The sequence below is a fragment of the Trematomus bernacchii genome, unplaced genomic scaffold, assembly GCF_902827165.1.
Source record: "Trematomus bernacchii unplaced genomic scaffold, fTreBer1.1, whole genome shotgun sequence".
Taxonomy (NCBI): domain Eukaryota; kingdom Metazoa; phylum Chordata; class Actinopteri; order Perciformes; family Nototheniidae; genus Trematomus; species Trematomus bernacchii.
This window is the reverse complement of record NW_022987739.1, coordinates 12,626,377-12,648,079: the sequence shown is the minus strand read 5'-3', so window position 1 is coordinate 12,648,079 and position 21,703 is coordinate 12,626,377. Positions and strand designations below refer to the sequence as shown.

Sequence of the window (21,703 nt, the reverse complement as noted above, 5' to 3'; positions counted from 1 at the left end):
GACCTAACCTCCTCTAGGGTGGTCCGGGGGCATGCTCCCCCGGGAAGATTTTTTTTTTAAATATTGAAGTTAAAAGCATCAATCTGGTGCACTTTGAGAGCAACATTAAGAGATCTATGGATACATCTCTCAACACCCATATGAAACAGAACTGTAAACAGATTTCTCTTTATGGATATTTTACAAATCACTCCCCTTTTAAACTGTATTCTTGTTTTGTCATATAGTATTTCATAACTGTTTTTCATTTATCCTCTCTGGCTGTCCATCTCATAATGTTCACATAGAAACTAGCTGTCAATAGGAATATCATTCAGAAGAATTATAATTTCATGCAAAAATCTGTCACAAAAAGAGGTTGCACATTTAAATTCAGGTGTTGTTATGGCAACGTCAGTGGCCAAACAGCCACATTTACTGCTGCAAATACGTTCAAACATGCTGTCGACACGTAAAGCAGTGGCAACTATGCCACCATTTCAGCTGACTTTTTCTCAGAAATACTGTCACATAACATTCATATATTTCAGTGCTAGGTTGATGCTTAGCTAAGCTAACTATGAAACACTTTAACTGACAGGACTCAGGATCAATGGTGTACTGTAAGGTAGCTTCTCGCTTCATGTCGAAGAGTAAGTCAACATTTCCCAGAGAGCTTTCTTTGAAATCACCAGGTAAAGGTGGGGTAGGTAATTTTGGAGAAACTAGCTCGAGTGCGCTAGAATTTGAAAATACACAGCCGGAAAAAATCTGCCACTTCCTTACAGAGCCGGCTGACAGGCAGGTAGGCCAATCATTTTAGATTGGTCGTGCTTTTTACAGTACTACGGCTTCCACAGATGACATTTTTTAATGGATTTTTTGTCAAAGCACTTAAGATATTCATTGCTATCGGGATGTTAAGAGCATTCCATGGATTATAACAAAAAGTGTATCTCGAGACAGTTTCTCAAACTTACCTACACCACCTTAACTCTAAAAAAACATTACATTTAGATTGTATGACAAAGAAAGTTTAGCTTACCCCCGCGATTCGACTGACAGTTTATTTTAAACATTGTCACAGCTCACAGGATAGGTACCTGTCAGCCAACAGATGTTTATTTCCATTCAACTCTCTGGTTGTTCTGGTGCCTTGCCTCTGTTGCATTCACTGAACACGGGAAATTACATTCCTGCCGTCCTCTCTAGTGTCATGATGAGGTTCAGGTAAAGCACGGTTAATGTATTATATTATTGACTCAATAATATAATACATGACTTTGAGAGTAGGCAATCTAGGCATATTAACAAAATTAATTAAACCTACGAGATTATTATTTTTTTTCCCATTTTTTTTTTTTTTTGCTATAGTGGCTGCGGGGCCCTAAGCGGCCGCTTATGTCTCTTAATGGGTCGGGCCGGCTCTGCTCATAAGCATAGTTATGTATAGGAGTATCCTAAGAATGAATTAAAAATATAGTTAGCATGCAGAGATTCTGCACTGTGGAAACTATTTTTCAGTTAGATTACAGGAGGTAATTGCAAAGGGCTACTTTTTAATTCCTTTAAAGAAGACACTCACAATTAATTCAGTTTTTTTATTAACACATATCAACATGTCCGCTTAAAGGACTAAGTAGCAAATATGTTCTCGCATGTTTAACGAACACAAAAGGCTAATTTCTGTACATTCACTAAGGCTCCGTCTTTAGGGAAAACACAGGTTTCCATAAGGCAAACAGTATCTACAGGAATGATATGAAGTACTTTATCCAGCATTTCAATGTAGTTGTCCTGACAGAAGACAAAGATGCAAAACTAGGAGAATATTCTGCTCTGCCATTCCAATACATATTTCACAGCCTTAATACACAGTAAAGGGAAAAGGCAAGTATTAAATAACATGTTTTCACATTATCAGAATGTGTCATTTTGCAGTTTTCCTGTGTGAAGTAAGTTGGTTTTTAAGCAGTAAATGCTGAACAAAGAAATCTAACAATGAAAATGAAAGAAGTCTGAACATGTATATAAATCACAAAATTAATATATAAATGTAAATAAATATTATACTTGACAGCCTCTGACTTCTTTATTAGAGTGCATTGTTCAACCCTCATACAGGCCTTTCTTTCAGCCCAAGCTGCACACTCATATCTGGAAGTTATGTCACGTTATTTAACAGCATTCAAACCAAACAACACAAGAAAAATATTTAAATGTTTTCAAGCAGATTGTTTTTCTTCATGCTAAAAGCCACTGCAGGAGACAGTTGTGCAATGGGGAAACAGCAGTTCTAAAGAGGTGCAATGACGAGTGTTTTGCACAGGATTTTATAGTTTTCTAACACCAATGAGAATGACATAGCTACTTAAAGATGGCATTCAATTCAGCTTTTCAAGCTAAACAGCACTTTTCAAGATGCTGTAAATGCAAACAAAACCCTCATTAGTACCAATTATGTAGCTTACCAGTCTCAATTGAAAGGTGATAGTCACATTTTTAACACAGATAAGACAAACAAAACTTTAAATTGAAAAATACTGCACTGTGAAATAAATGTAAAATTCAGTAAAGTCACATTCCACAGGTCATGTGGATTTCCTAAGACAGATCAAATGCAGCTGTGCAGTTTAATGTGATGTCCTCTCCCATACAAAGAATGGCAGGTATGGGGAGCTCAATGTGTAGTTACTAAATAGTAAGGTAATGCATAGCCTCTTTCCTTTGTGCCGTCCTCACACAATGTTCATGAACTCATAAAAACACTGATTACCCCCTGTGCTCCACACACACCCACGTAGGCAGCACATAGACTCCACTTTCAGCCGCAATGCAAAACTGCAGCTTACACTTAAATAAAAGAGCCTTGACCAACGCAGAGCTGCTCTGCTCAACCATGAAGGCAGCTTACAACTTCCAAACCCAAGCTCAGATTTAATCCAGACAGACGTATGGCAGTATGTTCAACCTGCTCTCATCTCCATGCGGGTCTAAAGAGATGCACTCCGTCCAGTCATACCAAGTACCCTTTGTGTCATAGCAACCGTTAACCCCGGACCAGTGTTGCTTGTGTAATTTGTTCAGGTCTTCGTTGATGACCTCTCTGCTAACCCCAGGTAAATCCCTGGCTGGGAGTTCTGGGGCCAGCACGTGTGTTTTCTTCACATCTGTAGTGCGGGGTTCCTCTTTTTTCACAAACTCTTTCAAAAAGTGTGCACCAGGGGTGTTGGTGCCTGACGACGCCAGCACGTTGCTTTGCTGGCTAAGGTACGACTGGATGATTTCGCTCCGTGACAGCGCTTTCCAGTCTGTCTGCTGGAAGGGACTGGGAGGAACTGGGGGATTCAGCTTCGGCTGCTCTGAACACTGAGGTTCCAATCTGACATCCCCCTCCTGGCAAATCTCCTTCTGGAAGGAGGATTTTATCTGTCCTGTGACAGCGTCAAATGTCAGTCTCCTGTCTTTTAACCTGACTGGTTTAGTGCTGTCTTCTACAGTCTGTCCCTCTGAATTTATCACATGGTCTTTAGGCCTGTTTTTCTGTTTTTTCCTTTTCTCTGTATTGCTAACAGCACCATAAGCTTCCAAACTGACCACATCCCCACAGGAGGAGTCATAGGACTTGAGAAGAGACGTACTGGGAGGCCTGCACTGAGAATGCAATTCTGAAACATCTGTGTGCAAACCCTGAACACAACCAGTGGAAGGCTGAGAGGATGGCCCCAGCCCAGAGGTGTCCCCAGGCCCGGGCCTCACAGTGGGGGTTGGAAGACCTTGTGCTTGTGATGCAGTTTGGTTTACACCAGTTTCCTGATTTGGAGTTTGAGGAGTGTGCAAGGAACAGCCTGGGCTTCTGGGTCGATGCTGCCCTCCAGAGACAGCTTGCTCCCGTCTGGCCTGCTGCTGCAGAACTGATGCTTTAAGCAAAGAAGAAGTGCTAGGTGGCTTGCTGTATCCCAGGGCACTTGGATGAGGTTTGACAGCATTGACTGGGATTTTAATTAGTCTGTCATTGTCCAAAGGCTCTGAAATCTCCTTGTCTAAAGGCTGATGTGTACGAGTATCTTTAAAAATGTCAGAGCTACCACCAATTCCATTGGTTGGCAGCTGTTTGGAGTTTTGCATTTTATCATTTAGAGTCATTTTGGATCTCTTTGCTGGTAAGAGCAGTTCTTCTTTGTGGTCACCCTTACCTTTCCTGGTGCTTGTTTTCTCAACCTTCGGGGAGTAGCAGTTGTTGAAGTCATTTCTGTTCTTCAACTCTGAACCCGTTTTACCTGATGGTGTGGTGGCAGCTGGAGTGGAGATGCAGGAATGAGCACCACCATTGGAAGACCATGATGCACCAGTGTGTCCTTTGGACAACATCTCTCCCTTTCCTGGCTCAATTAACTTCTGCCAAGTCCGCAGCAGCTTCTTGGCCCTTCTTGCAAGGTCCTCATTCTTAGTTTTCTTTCGGACATCGTTGATGAGCTTGCCAAGGCGGGTTTCCTTTAAGGAGATAAGATTAGTGGTTAACAGCAATTATATTATGAACGGATTCAGCTGCCATATATTTGGAAAGGACATACTGTAGGACTGAATGTAACCCACCTCTAGTGCCTCTTTGGTGATAGGATATTTCTCCAAATAGGAGATCACCTCCATGACTACCACCATGTTGCATATCTGCTGAAAAGACACATAGGTATATATTACAATCCACGGTCATCATTATTGTCTTAAGCGTCACCATCACAGTGTCCACGTACAGTTGTTGTTATGCAGTGATTCAGAACCTTACAGCCCAACCATACATCAATTCTCCAGAGAGAGAAAGAAAGGCTGTTAAAAAGGTCAAGGCATCATTTGAATAGTCTTTCAAATGTGCACCTGTGTGTAAAGAGTCCATGCATACTGGTTTCAGGCTCACTATGACAAACTGAGATTGCATGCAAATGTGTCCATCCCCCCCCCAGGAGAATAAAAGATATGCAAGTAAGAAAGAAGAAAGTGCTGAAAATAGTGTCCTGTTTACTTTAATCTGAGCCTGCTTTGCGCCAACTAAAGTTGAGCGATTTGATCATATTTACCATGAAGTTATATAAATGTGTCCACTAGATTGTGTTAAGATAAGCTTATAGTAATAATCAGTGTAAATGTTGCATATCAATGAGGACTGCTAAATCCAATAATGGATTGATACAGATTTCTGCATAAATGTAATAAACTACCTATATTTATTTGTTATTTATTTGCTCAAAAAATACAATCTTGTGTGTTGGTTAAAAACATTATGATTGAGGATTTCCTATCACCATTCCTGTTTACGCTGGATATGAATGACTGTCAGCTACAACACAAAGAATGTGTGGTGTCATTCACAGCCAGGACATCCCAGAGGTCACTTCTTCTTATATGTCTTACACATATGTAAGAGTCACCATTGATAATGAGCTCAGCTGGCACACTCTTGTTGCAAGTGTTGAAAGACACCATTTCCACGTATATGTGATCTAAAATAATATAGAAGATATGAATCAAACACATCAGCTCATTAAGTTAACTGCTTTAACTTGTAAACCCAGCATTGCAGTAAGCATTATACTAAAAATTGTCATACTTTCCTTTGTTCTGGTTAGCAGTGACAACTACTTTTGAGTTAAGTGTTTCACAATAGTATTTTACAGTAGTTTTCAAGGTGGTAATAACAGTGGTATAGAACAATAGGACAGCATAATGCAAAAACAATTAGTTTAATATTATTATATTGTTTGACTTTAACAGTATGTTGTACCATGGATCTTGCTAGAAAACATGACAATCTCATCAACTGCATTATAGTGACAGAGGACATTATAATGTAATGTATTGCCTTGATGTCACTGAAACCCTAATGAATCAGTGTCTCTAGAACCAAAAGGTCTCCGTTACCACTTTCTCCCTCACGTCTTTAGTCTTGAAGCGTTTTAAGTGCACACAAAAAAACTAACTTGGCTACATCAACATTAGCCAGCAGCAGTCAGCTAGCAAGCCATTGGAATGCCTGTTAGTTACTTTAGCTAACCTGTGATGTTAGCAAGCTAATTAGCAAGAACATTATAAGTGAAAGCCCCCACTTTGTCAAGTCGGCTTGGCCTTGTTATCTGCCTCTACTCACCCAGTACGTCCTTTGGAAAGTACCGGTTATACTCACATTGCTCTGGCCGTCGATGGCCAGCAGCAGCCGGTCTCTCATCAGCTGCGGAGTGGCTGGAGTCGCTGTCATCGCCCGTCGGTGAGAGGGTCAGGTCGGACCCAGACAGCAGAATCCCCCGAAGAGGCGGCGGTGCGAAACCTGCCGACACTCACAGGCCCGACGACAGAGCTTCTCTGGGAGTAAGCACCATGTTTTATGATGCTTTTATTGTTGTTTTCATTCGCCGCCGTTACGTTTTAATAACGACGAGAACAGAAAATCCTCTCCAGGAATCGGCTACCCCCCTCGGCTGGTAGCCTCCTCCTCCTCTGCCTTCTCATCCGGCTTTTTGTCAAGCGGTCGCGCAGAGCATGATGGGAGAATTTTACGTAACCAATTGTTCACATTCGCAAGAGATTAAATAAATAAATAATATAAAGACAAAGCAATATTACAATTCCGTGGTATAGGAGTACATTATCTAAAAAATAAATTCAAAGAGGAGTAAGATACAAATAAATGGACTTTCAATTTAAATCACTTTCATTTATTTGCATTGCTTTATTTTATGTAGGCTAGCCTATTATATTTCGTCTACTCCTCAGACACTGCTAAATAAAAAATGAAATGCATGTGCATGTTAATGCTCGCTTTAAGCTGCCTTGGTTTTTTCTGAATTGGGGTTTGAATAAAGAGGGTAAAAAAGGTATTGTGTCTATTGCATTTATTTGCCTGCTTCTCCACACCTAACCCTTAGCAGTGGCTCTCAGTCTACACAAAGAAACCCCTATTCAGTTTATTTCCATCCATACATTAAATGTCATCTGCCAGTGGGTTCAAATCTGCAACCTTTTTTGCTCTGAAGAGACAATCATCATTGTCAGTGGCATTCTAAAGTCACAGATTCTAAGTATGTTAATCTATTGTATATAAACTGCACTGTACAGTCTATAGAATATACAGTTATTATCTGTATTAAATATGAAGTATTATAAGGGAATCTGATAATGACATTAATAGTCACGTCAGGGCCAATGCCCATTTGACTTGTCCCAATACAGTCAAAACCATTTTTTCAAGTCAATAAACAGACATTACATAAGAAAACTGTGTATTTTTATTGTTAGGAATAAGGACACATTTACATTGTAGGGCTTAAACATTTAGTCATAGCACAGGTGCCCCCGAATAAAGGAAAAAGTGATATTTTTTCCAGATTGAAATAAGGAGCATAAAAGCTGATGAGTAAATTTGGACATGTTTGTACAGAGGGGATGTAGGGTTCTGTAAGTGACAGATCATTTTGACTCACATTAAATCTAGTTCCCTGCAGCTTTTTCAGCTTATTTAGCAAGTTTTTTATTTAGTTTTTAATCCTGTAAGTGAAGGCTGTTTATCATTTTCATCTCCGTTTCAAAACTGATATGCTGGAGAAAAATGCTCCTGTTCAATATTGAAGCCCATGGGCACAAGACAACACATTTCCAGCAATGGCACGTGTGCTGGTGTAGATACAGTTCAACCAAAAAGGGTACAAATGTAACAACTTCTATAAGACAAAATAAATACAGTGATTCATAAATTCCTGTACAGCCGGAAGCAGATTTATGATTTTGGGTTGTTAATAAAAAATGAACCATAAATACAATTGTAAGGGCCAAAAGAACAGTAAACTCCAGTTTAGAAGAAGTTTATAGCATCCACCCTAGAAAATCAGCATCCTGATGAAAGTCCAGTGCACAAAGGTGGATCATGACCCAAACAATCTGTGAGGATTAGAGACATGCAGACAGTTAGAAAAGCAACAACTTCAGAGCCTATTTTAAGGAATGTCAAAAAAGGTATTCTGGCACATGTAGGGAATCACAAATTGGAGCACAGTTAAACAAGATTTACGAGGAAAAGAAAGCATAAATACTTTAAATAACTATGCCAGTGATATCACACAAATGTTCCACACTAACTTGAAAAAAATGAATACAAAAGATAATTCTTATTGGAAATAAAGCATTGTTTTATTCTAAAAATAAAAATTATTTCAACAGTTATTATTATTATTTGAACTATTAAAACATTTTTACAACATCACAAAACAATGACTTTGCTGTATTTGATGTAGGTCCCTTTTTTATTTAGACACTTGTTATAATGAATATATATAGAACTTACACTGATACATCAGTGTTTAGCTACACAGACAATATGCATGTATGTGATGAACACACATTATCTTGTAATGTTTTGACAGTAAGAACTATGCTTTAAAGTAACATTTTAGTAGAGAGACTGCCTCTTAAAACATTGCAGCCTGGTCGAAATCACCAAGTTCAACCATTACACATCTACTTGTAAATGAGCAGCATCAACTCAGGGTGGAATACTCACACAATCATGCAGAACATCATGAAGATGTTCCATAGAGCAATGAAGATACGAAAGTACCGGAGGCTGAGCAGGAACTCTCTGATGTTGTCACCTGAAAAACAGATCCTTTGAGAACTGCATTCACCTGTGACATACATATTTTACTCTTTGACACAGACACAGACACACGATACACACCTGTTGTGGGTGATCTGGACTCATCTCCGAATCCTTGTTGGGACTCCTTTCTTTTGCTGTAAAACATCCACAGTCAACCTTTAACTGATTCTATTTATTTTAACCTCACATGCGAGCATTGTAGCTGTTTTACACAATGTGACAGTAACTGTAATACTCACAGCTTGAAGTTCAGCACAGCTCCTGCATTGACCAGTAAGGTCCTGGAGGACACAGAGAGAGAACTGTTTGTTATTTACCTGTTCAGCTAACGTTAGCTGCTGAGCTGGCATTAGCACGGAGCTAGCTTGTTATTTAGCTTGGCCTATCGCCATCTTACCAGCAATACAGTGCATGATAACACACACAAATAACATTTCAATTATATAAATGTGTACTTGTATGTGAATGTCAAAGAAATTACCCGAATATCAACAGATCCCCGATCATTTTGCTCACATCACATCAGAGAGACGCCTTACTTCCGTGTTCGCCACGCAACCAGGAATGTGACCAATGCCGTTTCAGTATTCTGTCGTGGTGTTTTATGCCCTGATGCTAGACTGACAGGTCGTTCCTGCCAGGCAGTAGCAAGCATAGATATATGGTAGCCGTTCTTATTATACATCCATGGGCAGTAGTACTGTTGTGTCTTCAGATTCATCTCGGACAATTCATGTTTGTTTTTTAAAAGTGTGGATTCCTACCAATAATTCATTTAAAGCTAATATGCAATGGGTCTAGTCAATCAAAAACTTACAACATAGTTCGTAGTTTGATGTTAATATTATTGGACTTATAAAACACTATAAACTCATTTTAGGCCAATAATTAAGAGATAACCAGTATTTTTTCCAGAGAATGGGGAAAAGGCTCCGGTGTGAACGCGGCTATTGTAACATTAAATCCGTCATCATGGTAAGAACAATTTAGATTCGGTTTAACCCTTCTAAGGGGGTGTGTTGTGACAATGGAATGGTTCAATGTAGAGTTCATTATATTAGCATTTAATGTTAAAGGGTATGATTAGAGGCAGGTTGGGGTGAATGAGATAACAGTAATAAAGCGGCTGAAAAAAAACCTGCCGAAACTTTCAAAGCGAAAACTAGGACAAATTCTACATTTTCATTTCATAATAAATTATACCTGATCCACGTGCGCCACCTTTAGACAAGAAGCGCAATAACAGCTGCAGGTTCAGAACTGAAGAGGGTTGCTGTTTTTTTTCTTCCATTAAGCTCATTTTAAATTCTGTTACATACGATATTAGAATATTAAAATATATTTTTAATAAAGTCAGACACTATCTCTCATTAATTTGCATTATTTAAATTAGCATTTTGTCTTGCAATATCACAGAAGCATCTTGATTTTGGTGATTCAAATAAGGAATGTAAAAGGAGAGGAATAATTCAGACGGAGTAATAAATGTTTATCCATAAATGTCAACTTTACTAAATTGACATTTTGAAGATAGACCAACATAGACCCACTAGGTTTTTAATTGTGAGTAATGTCTGCCCTCTGGTGGTGGCAGAGCTCATTGCTTTCATTGTTATTCTCCTCAAGGATTAAAACCAAAATGAGCAAAAATATAAAATGGTTTGATTAAATGTATGTAGATCAAATACATAACATTGCCCTGCTGTTTATGTGTGGTATAGTATATAAATAATTAGCCTTTAATAAAAAAAGGATTGCATCATCTGAGAATGTAAACAGCAGGTGATATCGCCACATGGCGGTGGTGAGTCTGCAGCCTCCGTGCAGGATCCGGATTAAGAGGTTTGGGACTGAGTCTTTGTCCATGTTAAACCATGCACACTTGTCTCATTCTCTGTTGTGTTTCCAGGCTACAATCACTTCAAATCGCGTATTGTATACAGTCTATGATTGTAGCTCAGGTAAATAACGAGTTTGTCTATCGATGATGCACACACGAGGAGAAGCCCTTTGTTTTTCCAATGTCCAGCAGCTGACATGTAAACCCTGTGTGGTGTAAAAAGCGGAGCAGCTGGCACGGAGCGCGTGAAGCTGCTGCTGCTGAGGCTGTGCAGATGAGAGGTATTAATAGGAGGGCTTGAGTGTCACAGACTTTCACTGTCGAGACCGGGGGGCTTCGTGGAGAGTCAGTGGACCGGGTTTTTTTGGGGGGCTTTACGAACCAGACTGCGCAGTTGGAATACAAAACAAACACACAGACACTCTCTGAATACCATAGAAGCAACATGGAGGTCCTGGCAGCTCTCAATTTGGGCGATATTGCCCAAGTTTTCTCAAAAATGGGAATGTTTCCCGTGTTTGATGTCGCTTATTACATCGTGTCCATCCTCTACCTCAAGTATGAGCCAGGTAAGTGTGTTTTACACTTTTGTCTTTGCTTTTTTCTCCTTCAGATTATTCACTTGATTATGATGATTATGATGCTTATTTGATCAAAAGGATTTTCTATAATCTGTTCTGCTTGTATATTGATAGGTTATAAAGATGTTACATACTTCACACTCACCAGACCTGAACATAAACATTCATTTATTTACAACCAGCCAAAGTAAACATATACTTAGAATAACATATTTTATAACATGATAATTCAATATTTTATCCCTTTTAAGTTGTATCTAGGATTTTTTTTTGAAACGGTCATATTCGTGTGAGACATTAATGGTAGATGTAATATTGAGTTGATTTTCTGCAATATCCCTATAGGGACTTTCTGCTTCCCTATATCTGTTATAGTAGGCCAACCCAGTCCTTATAAAGCATGACCTGTTACATAAACTCCAGCAGGAGCACTTGCTGCTCTGCCTGCTCGGTGTGAGGATATGTCTGTTGCAGCACCAGCATGACCTCATTATTACTGAGGAAATCACCAGAGTAGTTTAAACCTTTTTGCTTTGGGTAAAGCCTGATATTTTCCAAGATTTTACTTCTTTGAGCAACAGAGCCTGAAGAGCATGAAACCTGAGAGAAATGCCTTTGCATACCAAAGACTTAGGCAATAAATAGAAGATCCTGAAATAGACAGTCAGTGGGCCTCTGAAGCCCCTCTGCTGTACGCCTTTAGGCTGCAGTTGGGTGTGAATGTTAAACAAGAAATAAGCTGTTTAACTAGCCGCCGAGCATGACCTTAGGTTTGTGTAGCTTTAAAATAACTAACCTCACAATAAAGAAAAAGTTCACTGTGTGCATGAAAGTTCAGTCATTGTCGGCTCATTTGGTCTCAGTTGACCCTCCAGTGAAGAAGGTGGGAACACCAAATACATCTCAAACTCAGAACCAAGATGTCCATCAAATCTTCCAGAAACATCTTGCTCAAGTTGCTTTCAGGGAAGAAAATCTATATATGAGCTCTTTTGAGAAAGTTATTGGATACTATCTGTTTTTTCTTCTTCAAACAGTATATGGTTCTAGCCCACATGTGTCAAACTCAAGGCCCGGGGGCCAAATCAGGCCCTTGGTGGATTTAATTTCGGCCCGCAGGATAATTTCTAATTACTATTAGATCTGGCCCGCCGGTATATTGCACGCACACCTTCACTCAATCCGGAGGATTTCCTCAGCTCAGAGCCTGACCCCAAACATTGATGAACTTGCACCCAAGATGAGATGCCAAGTATCTGGCTTGAACTAGCATCACAGAGCAGCACACTGAGTTTAAATGGATGTTTCCTTTTGCACTTTTTTTCTTGCGACGACAGGGCATGTTTGGTTTTTTCTTTGAGGGAAATTGTTTTGGAAAAATATAATCATAAGAAATGACTCCGGAAAAGCTGCAGATAGAGCATATAAGCCATAAGAAATGAATGCAACTGATTATTCAATGTTTAATGTTGTTTTTATAGGCAATACTTTAAGCTTTGTTAGTTCCAGGTTTAATATGTGCAATAAGTTCATTTCAATAAGTTTTGCAATAAACATTGAACCAGTCCGGCCCTCGACTAGTACCGATTCTTTTGGTGTATTTGAGTTTGACACCCCTGTTCTATCCTATTCTCAATATCTCTACATCTTTGATTTGCTTTTGGGGTTGCTTGTTACTATAAGGGTGAAATAAATAGATTACAAATTGAATAAAATGTTTGAAATGAACTATTCCATTAATCTCGTTTGGAGATGTCTCTTGAGTCAGCATTGATTGAGTCTTCAGACTTAACGTTTGAAACGTTTTAAATAAAAAAAGGAAATCTTCTGGTTTGAAGTTGGAAAGAAGTGATCTCATTAGTCTTCTGTGGCCTCTCTTATCCACCTAAAGCTATTCCCTCGAGGCTACATTAGCCACTAAAAGCATAACACACATGAACATACAATGGTCGATTGCAGCGGTCAATGTAGGCACCAGGTTTTTATATGGAAGAAGAATGGAGTAAAAAGGATGATAACTCTGGTTCTACATTTGTTGTTGTTGTTGTTTTTAAACTGTTCATGAGTCAAACAGTGTTTTAAAAGTGCAATGCTTGATGAGATGAGTCATCTTTAACAATCACAACTGCTGTAATTTGCTTATTTGAAAGCATGCAAAAAGTTGTGCATAAACAAAGTTATGTGCATATATATAAAGTTATTACTGTCCTCAAGTTTAATAGTGTCAAAAAGCACATGTGATTCTGTAGCACATATCTCTCATAGAAGAGGTAAAGAAGAATGGCTTACTTTATCGTTAAAATATATGATATATTTTGTAGCAAATGAAAAGCAGGGTCAAGCATTCTGAGAGAGTTAATTGATATAATCAGCATTTGTGTCTGTTTAAGAGTTCAAATCCATCCATCAGAGCTCAGGGCAGCTGTAACACGTGGCTAACAAATGACTTCATGGCTTTACTTCACATCTCATTTTACAGTCAAATGCATCCTGGTGCCAACATTTGCCAGATCTTTTTCTGTTCACCCTTCCCTACATGTAGTTGAGTGTAGAGTCCTAGTTCACAGTACATGTTAGAAGAAGAAAAGCACATGAATGAGTTGGGGGGGGGGGGGGGGGGGGGGGAAGACAAGTGTTGGAGGGTCAGAGATTAAGGCCTGACAGTTGCAAGGCAAGAGAAGCAGTTGAGCAGAATATATTTATAGTGCGGCATTTCTCAGGATCAGATTGCTTTCAAACTGTGCCAGTCTCACCCCGACACCCACACCCACCTGTTGTGGGAGATTTGTGCAGTGAAGCAGCCGCACAAATTCACATCTCCATTTCTCATTTACTAAACTCTCTAACAGAGTTAACACCCAGAAGTTTCTACCCACATGGAAACATACACACAGTTGGAATCACTTCTTACTTATCTTATGTGATCATGGTAAGGTTTAGACTGTATACATCATTAAAAGAGTTTACCTTATTGTGTTTCATCTTCTACATGAGTTGTTTTTATATCAGGACACCTCAGGAGAAGAAAAGTAGATGAGTAAATGTATTCAAAAACAGCTCTAAAGTAGATATCTGGGGTATTTGTACATCACATTAGTATTAACACTGTATGCCTTGTACGTTATACTCCCATTCCGCATTTCATTTGGTTCTTTTAACTAATTTCTAGATTTGGTTGACACTTGTCGTTGCTCATTACAGTTCGGATTAAGACCCATTATTTTAATAGATTGGTTTACATTAACATCTTTGCCAAAGTTAGCAACAGTTTAGCATACCTTGCATACTGATTTAGAGATAGGGTCAAACTGTTGACTGCAGCTATTATTTAAGTGTTTTGATAATTGCATTTGTAATGGTTACCTGCCAGCCAATTAGGCACACACAACATGTCCAAATCCGGCCAATTTTATTTATATAGTTCATTATCACAAATGTCACTCAAGGGGCATTACAATCTGTTTTAAGTCTAGAGCCTTGATTTAAATAAAGAAAAACTCCACAAAAAATGTGGGAGAAGAATGGAAGAAAACTGAGAAAGAGGGTGGGATTTCTCAACAGGTGCATTCAGTAGATGTTGTGTGTAGAGACCAACATAATAAAAGTACAGTATGGATGACAAAGACTAAAGAAAGGCACAGACAAACATAGCGTTCAAGAGTCAGTGGTTTACAGGGTTATCGTATTATTGGCTTTAAAGATTTTGCAAGACTGAGACCCCCAACCTGTTGGAAAGATCATAGTAAAAGGGACAAGGCCTGAACATATACCAAAAGAAACAAGAATGAATACACTTGGATTCATTAAGTTTGGACACTCTGATGTCACAATATGAAAAGGTTAAAGATTAAGGGTTAGTTTGGTTACAGTTTCAAAAAGAAAATAGGAGTGTGTTTATAGTTACTGATTAATAAGAGAAAAAGGAAGTGCACAGCGTGGGCTTTTAATTTGATCTGTCTGTTCTGTTTTTTGAAAGACTCTGTCATCTGTTGAGTTGTTTAACTGACAACTCATAAATGACTGGAGAAGTCCCGAGTCAATATTAGGTTATGATAAATAAAGAGTGGATTATCAGGGCGTGCACTGAAGCAGTGGATTGGGCGTGTACAGAGATATAGCACATACACACACGAGGTATCCTCTGATAATGGCTGTTAAGGGTCTTCGCTAACAGTTCTTGAAATTAACTTTAATGACCCTGATGACTTACTTTAAAATAACAAAGATTAATAAAGATTTTCTTTTGGTCAGAGAAATTAAGCTAGTAAAAAATTCTTAAGCCCCAAAGTCAAACATTATGAAATTATACATCAACCATGTTTGAAACTTTTTCCCCACTAGCTAACCTGTTTATTTCTTCATACTCTTTTGGGGGACTTTGTTCACTATAATTAATCCTTTAACAAGTTGACATCTTATATTAATTAAAATACATATTACTACTACTACTACTACCACTACTACAGACATATCAAACACTAAGTGCATTAATGCCCTCAACCTTACTCATATGCACACTGAAAGACCCTCTCAACCACAAACTGTGATATTTAAATTCTCTGTGTTGCAGGCTCGGTGGAGGTTTCTCGCAGAAGTCCCGTGGCCTCCTGGCTCTGTGCCATGCTCTACTGCTTTGGAAGTTACATCCTAGCAGACATCTTGCTTGGAAGCAGCCCCATCGACTATTTCCAACACAACAGCCACATCCTGCTGGCCTCAGCTGTCTGGTGAGAAATCCTCGGAACAACGTGACCTTTGACAGGGGAAGAGCTTTCGGCTTTTTCCTTTTAAGACTGCATTCCCTACACTGCTTAGAAGTGATTCCCAGTCCAAATTCTGAATTTATTTTCCTGCTTATTACAGGGAAAGTAACTTAGTGACGTCTTTAAAGGAAATATTCAGCCAAATCACAAATAATCATTCCAAGAAACTAAGAAACAATGCCCCAGTCACTCTGGATAATCCACTGACCGGAGTAACAGCAGTTTCCAACACCTTCTTGGTGCCACACATAAGACAATGATATGCATAACTTCTACATTCAAAAACAGGAAAATAAAATACAAAAAAAGGAATTAAAAACATGTAACATTTAAGAAGTGGATTTTCTCAAAACCCTGGAAAACTAAACGTATCTCTATTCCCAGAAACTACTTGTGCTAAATGAGAAAGTAGTTTTTGTAAGTGATTTGGATACTGTTAACATTGAATTCAAACCTAACCATCAGAGCTGAATTACAGACCCTCCCTCTAATGTCTTGTTCTCCACCATGTTTCTCAGGTACCTCGTCTTTTACTGCCCACTGAACCTCTTCTATAAATGCGTGGCGTTCCTGCCCGTCAAACTGGTGTTGGTCGCCCTGAAGGAAGTCGTCCGCACTCGTAAGATCGCAGCCGGCGTTCATCACGCCCATCACGCCTACCACCACGGCTTGTTCATCATGGTCATCGTTGGATACGTCAAAGGTTAGTTTCATGTGGGATTTCAAACTGATGGGTGTTACGAACTTACTACTTATAGTATTCAGTATGACAGTATGTATGGCACAACATGTGGTCATGTTTGAAATGGGTTGACAACAAAATGTGTTGTTTTCTCCATAGCTTAATGAAAGACTGCAAATTGTTATAATATGATTACAAAAATCATAGTTTCTGAAGTAATGTGGTGGTGCAGATTTCCCAATTTTTTAAGGAACATTATGGACTTAGTGAATGTATTCACACATTTGGCTTATTTTTGTGTGGACATTAGCACGTTACCATGAAGAAAAAAGGACTGTAACCAACAATTATTCTATACATAGATGAATCTGTCGACTATTTCCTTAATCAGTCGGTTAATTGCCAAGACACAGATATATCAGACACAGATATTAGGTTTACAAAGCACAAAGCAGCAAATCTTCTAATAGAAATGTCTTTTTTTTGTATTATCAGAATGGTTGTGTTGGATTATTTTTTTTGTTGATCCACTAAGTGTCTAATTAAATAATCGTTTAATCTTTAGAATACATTCTGTTGAACTGCTTGGTGAGCTTTCAGTCTGTCCTCCTCACTCTGACAGCAGCTCTCTGTGTTGACAGCTGCCCTCAAAGGGCCTCCACATTTAAACATGAGTGAACGTCACACATGTACATGCCAGTGTACACATTTGCTGTTCATTCATGATCTGTGCGTTTACAAGTCCTCAAGTAACCTAATAACTGAAAGACACCAGCTTAGGAGGATATAATCATTACTTTGTAGTAGCTCAATTGAAAAGATACTCATGATGTAATGTGTAAAGTTGAATTCACTATAGCTTAGTGTGATGTCCCTTAAAACCTGACTAAAATTCCTGTACATTTTAGCTGATGTCGATTCAGATTTGCTGGAATAAAGAAAGTGCAGAGATAGAAAATATCTAAAATAGCCTCAAAGAAGAATGTTTAACAAGCCCAGTATTTAACCATAGAAACTGTGAAAATGTTTGTAGCAATGATTCTTATGTATATAGAATACTATCAAGTGTATAAGATAGATGGATAGATAAATACCTATCTATCTTATAAGTTATATCAGATTTCTCTTTTGCAGGCTTTAACCAAATGTTTCCCAAATGCCTTTACTGTGAAACCATCCAATCGTGGAGAGATTTCCTTAGAAATACATATAAAGGGCTGTGCTGGTTTGGTCTCTGCTACAATAGTGAGGCCCTGCAGGCGTCCATGTTGAAAATGGGGGCAGAAAGCTGAATGCAGAGAAACGCAGTTACACGAGACAGTAACAGACCTTTTTGTCCACATTTTTTCAACGTCTATTTTTATCTTCGCAGGGTCTGGAGTGGCTCTCATTTCCAATTTTGAGCAGCTGCTGCGTGGTGTGTGGAGGCCCGACACCAATGAGATCCTCAACATGTCATTGTAAGTCTGAGTGTCCTTCTGAAGGAGTAAAAACACTCATCTCTGCCTCCTCGAGCATGCAGGGGTATGAAACCAATTCTCAACTTAAAGGGGAAAACTACAACGTAAAAGTTGTGTGACTGAATTGGACATCAAATATCTAGACTAGTTGAGAAATAGCAGGTTTGTTGATGCCACTATGTGTAAAAACTTTAATTTTCTTTGGTGCCCCCTAGTGGTTATAAAAACAACAACATTTTAACAGACTGCAATGCACCCAACATGAACAATGTTAGATGAAAATCTCTTATCCCCTGATAAAACCCCATCAACCTACAGAGGAACGCTACAGCCTCAATCATACATTACCTTTCAATTCAAATTAAACTGCTAATAATTCAAATAAAATCTATTAAATAAAGGATTTCTCATTCTGATTACTGATTCTACCTCTGATATCCAATCATATCCTTGACTAGTTTTTCTTTTTATCCCTGCTGCATTCTGCATGTTTTACTCACAGTTTTGCCTTTTGTCTCTGCAGCCCGACCAAGGCCAGTCTGTACGGAGCGATCCTCTTCACCCTGCAGGAGTCCCTCTGGCTGCCAGTGGCCAAGAGCACCCTCATCCTCATCTTCACCCTGTTCATGGTCACAAGCAAGGTAAGATCAGCTAAGTGTAGTTGACAATGTTGCTTTTATTATTCAGCCTGAAACTGTGTTGCCTAACAGAGGATGTGCGAATTCCAGTGTGACAGTGCAGGAACAAAACATACCACTCTCACTTGTTTGTCATGTGCACGTTTAGTTTAGAAAAACAAATTAGGTATTTAAACTCAGAGTTAAATAGTAATGAGTAAAAAATGTCAGCAATTAACCTCTACAAGCCCCAGATTGGGCTCTCGGATGAAACACATTAAGTTTAAAAATTGAGATAACCCAGCAGACATTTTTACCACAGTTTTCACAGGCTGAGTGGTACTTCATAAACTGATCTTAATATTAAAAATAAATTCAGTTACCGCAAAATCAGGCAAATCTCTCATAACCAACACCCTCTTCCCTCAGGTGGTGATGACCGCCCGTCACTCTCACGGCTCGCCCTTCGCCCTCATTGAGTCCTGGATTTGCCATCTGCTGTTCGGCTCCCCTCTGGGTGGATCTGAGGAAGACCACCACCACACTCCCGCCGCTGCCCCATCTTCACCTCTCAAAACCAAGGAGGAGGTGAGCGAAGGTGCCCGCAAGAGGAAGGCCAAGAAAGCCGAGTAGGACGCTGAGCTGAAAACTGCATCATGGCCTCCACATGATGGGACCTCCCATTCCTTTCTAGCGAAAGGGGCAGTTTGACGTTCAACCAAATGAGACCCTTTCTATTAGAGCAAAATGGTGCTTTTTTTGGTGCATTAACACAGAACAAGGACTCTGTAAATACAACGGCAAATGTTTCAAACTAAACCCAACCAGGACCTTTTAAACCTATTTATGAATGTGTTTGTGAACATCTGCATCTGTGCTCAACACTGTGTGGTGACCCGCGTTCAGCAGCTGTGTGTTTGTTTAGGATAGCCTGTGATCCACATTAGTAGCTGTGTGACCGGGTGTCAGGGAAGCCCACCAAACCTCACTACCGTTCAGAAAGAAATTGAAAAATCAAAAAAATCAAGAAGAATCTGACTCTCAATAAGAAATGCAAATGTGAAAAAGCATTAAGGGCCAGAACATCGCTGCTTTAAACATTAACATGAGGACAACATCAATTCTTTAAATAAACATCTTAAGAAACATTGTGTCTCTTTGGTTTTAATTTACTTTTCTCATTGATATTTTTTCCCTTGTTGATAAATGTGATAAATGGTCATAACTGAGGTCTGAGTTGAACATGTTCAGGGCTACTGTCTTCATATTCGTTAATAACTTTTTCATGGTGTGTGGACACCAGGGCAGACCTTTAATAATTTACATTACTTGTTTTTTTGCATTTCAAAATAATTGTTCAAAGGTGAATAGCGCCTTTTCCTTGCTGCCACTCAGCCATCTGACTTCACATTATTGCATAGCTCTTTTAGCTGTAAGAATAAGGAGACAAAACTCCATTAAGGAAGAGTTAATAAGACATAAGCTGGTCCACGACTCATTGGGGAACCAGGAGTATGTGTGTCTTCATAAACTCTGTTGTGTAACTCAAAGGCTGTGGGGAGGTGACAGGAAAGCTCTGAGGTCAACCTGAGGTCACGTCCTGAGAAACTAGTACGCACCCTGCTGTGCTGACAAACTTTTGTAGCACATGCAATAAAACATCCCAAATGAAGTTTGCAGGAGGTTGTTAGACTCCAACTTTGACCCTCACATTCCTCACAGCAGCAGAGAAGAGCAGGGAGGTAGATTGTTGCATCTTAAGTACCCTTAAGTATAAGACGGATCTTTATTCATACCAACGCACGAACAAGCTGTATACTCTCTTTAGAAGATGCAGATGAGAGTCATTAAGAACTGAAACAGCTCAAGAAAATGACCCACTACACTACACTAGCTAAAATCATAGTTAATAAAAAAGGACAGCATTAAGAGCATTTAACACCATTTTACAGCTCACCGTTTAAAAGCATTTATACAATTGCTTGAAACAATTGTTTGTATCTTAGATTAAAAGGATTCAGTTATAAAAGGAGTTGGCAGTGTTCTCTTCAGCACCATGTCTTTGTTCCAAACTATTCAACAATTGAGACTCCCCCGATTTAGCATTGCGCTCAAATAGCTACACCTAGCATCGATGCACAACTAGAGAAACAATCTTGTGATGTGAAACAATTTTTTGTTCCACATCTTCTTCTTTGTCAAGATTTGGCACCTACATTACCCACAATTCACCACAATTCACCACGAGTTCAGTTGGACTTTCAGGTGTGTTATGCTTGTAGCAGCTAACGTGGCCTCTATCGGCTAGTGTCAAGCTAAACTGAGGAGTGTGCTACAGAGGGCTGGTAAGTTCACTTACTTCGCATCCACAATTTGTTTAAATTGTAAATGTTGTAGTCTGCAGACCCAACTAACACGGACTCAGTTGACTTCACTTGAGGCAATGTATTAGATTTTGCATGCTGCCCTGTGGATCCACAAAGGGGGTTATAACTTACTTCACTTTATGCAGCAGTGCTACCCAAGACCTGTAAACATACTGTGTAATTTAGTTTAAAGGCATTCTGTGCAGCCAAACACTGTTCCAATAAGAACTTTGTTTTATATTGCATCAGCGATACAACATTTATAAAGGTATGATAAATGCCAGGCTGAATGTTGGGGGAAATTTAGATAATAATCTTCCTTTGAATAAACTGGGAAATGAAGAAATAAGTGGGGTATTGTTTTAAAAAATAATAATCATAGAGCTTTGAGTTGGACTCTACTGATAAATAATGTGTGTTACTTTCAGACAGTGTGGAACAAGATGAATACTCAAATACTTTTCGGGGTGTTTTTACATACTAAAACTGTTTTCTTGAATTAGGAATCAGTAGCGCCGCCAGGGGGGCACTAGGGGGTGCTGAAGCACCCCCCAGGATAGCCATAGCACCCCCTAAGCACCCCCAAGAAATGTAGGTGTCTTTTCTTTTTTTTATGTGAGAAATTAATTATTTGAAAATGGTTTGATTCGAAAATAATATGCTACAGTACAGTACAGTACAAGTAGCCTACTTCTGGGTCTCTGTGTTTCATTCAAGCTCTGCTCTGTGTGCGTGCGTGCGTGCGTGCGTGCGTGCGTGCGTGCGTGCGTG

At 39.2% G+C, this 21,703-nt stretch overlaps 3 protein-coding genes across 4 annotated transcripts; 1 reads left to right on the top strand and 2 right to left on the bottom strand.

Moving 5' to 3' along the window:
* Positions 1 to 1,565: 1,565 nt before the first annotated feature.
* LOC117496108 (mediator of RNA polymerase II transcription subunit 26-like) lies at positions 1,566 to 6,465 on the bottom strand. Of its 2 annotated transcripts, none has more exons than XM_034147806.1 (3): positions 6,158 to 6,465; positions 4,576 to 4,653; positions 1,566 to 4,473 (listed from the first exon to the last, which is right to left on the bottom strand). In XM_034147806.1, exons 1-3 carry the CDS (start codon positions 6,227 to 6,229, stop codon positions 2,917 to 2,919), a joined length of 1,707 nt encoding a protein of 568 aa, XP_034003697.1. In that variant the 5' UTR covers positions 6,230 to 6,465; the 3' UTR covers positions 1,566 to 2,916. The 2 variants fall into 2 exon arrangements, with proteins under 2 accessions (XP_034003697.1, XP_034003698.1); XM_034147807.1 differs by having other exon boundaries at positions 4,576 to 4,650.
* Positions 6,466 to 7,238: 773 nt separating this feature from the next.
* smim7 (small integral membrane protein 7) lies at positions 7,239 to 9,220 on the bottom strand. The gene is made up of 5 exons (XM_034146133.1): positions 9,105 to 9,220; positions 8,863 to 8,904; positions 8,702 to 8,757; positions 8,525 to 8,615; positions 7,239 to 7,905 (listed from the first exon to the last, which is right to left on the bottom strand). The coding sequence occupies exons 1-5, from the start codon at positions 9,128 to 9,130 to the stop codon at positions 7,890 to 7,892; spliced, it is 231 nt and encodes a 76-aa protein (XP_034002024.1). The 5' UTR covers positions 9,131 to 9,220; the 3' UTR covers positions 7,239 to 7,889.
* Positions 9,221 to 10,448: 1,228 nt separating this feature from the next.
* On the top strand, positions 10,449 to 19,714 carry tmem38a (transmembrane protein 38A). The gene is made up of 6 exons (XM_034146163.1): positions 10,449 to 11,032; positions 15,615 to 15,771; positions 16,326 to 16,510; positions 17,862 to 17,949; positions 18,473 to 18,590; positions 18,996 to 19,714. The coding sequence occupies exons 1-6, from the start codon at positions 10,909 to 10,911 to the stop codon at positions 19,197 to 19,199; spliced, it is 876 nt and encodes a 291-aa protein (XP_034002054.1). The 5' UTR covers positions 10,449 to 10,908; the 3' UTR covers positions 19,200 to 19,714.
* The last annotated feature ends 1,989 nt before the right edge of the window (positions 19,715 to 21,703 follow it).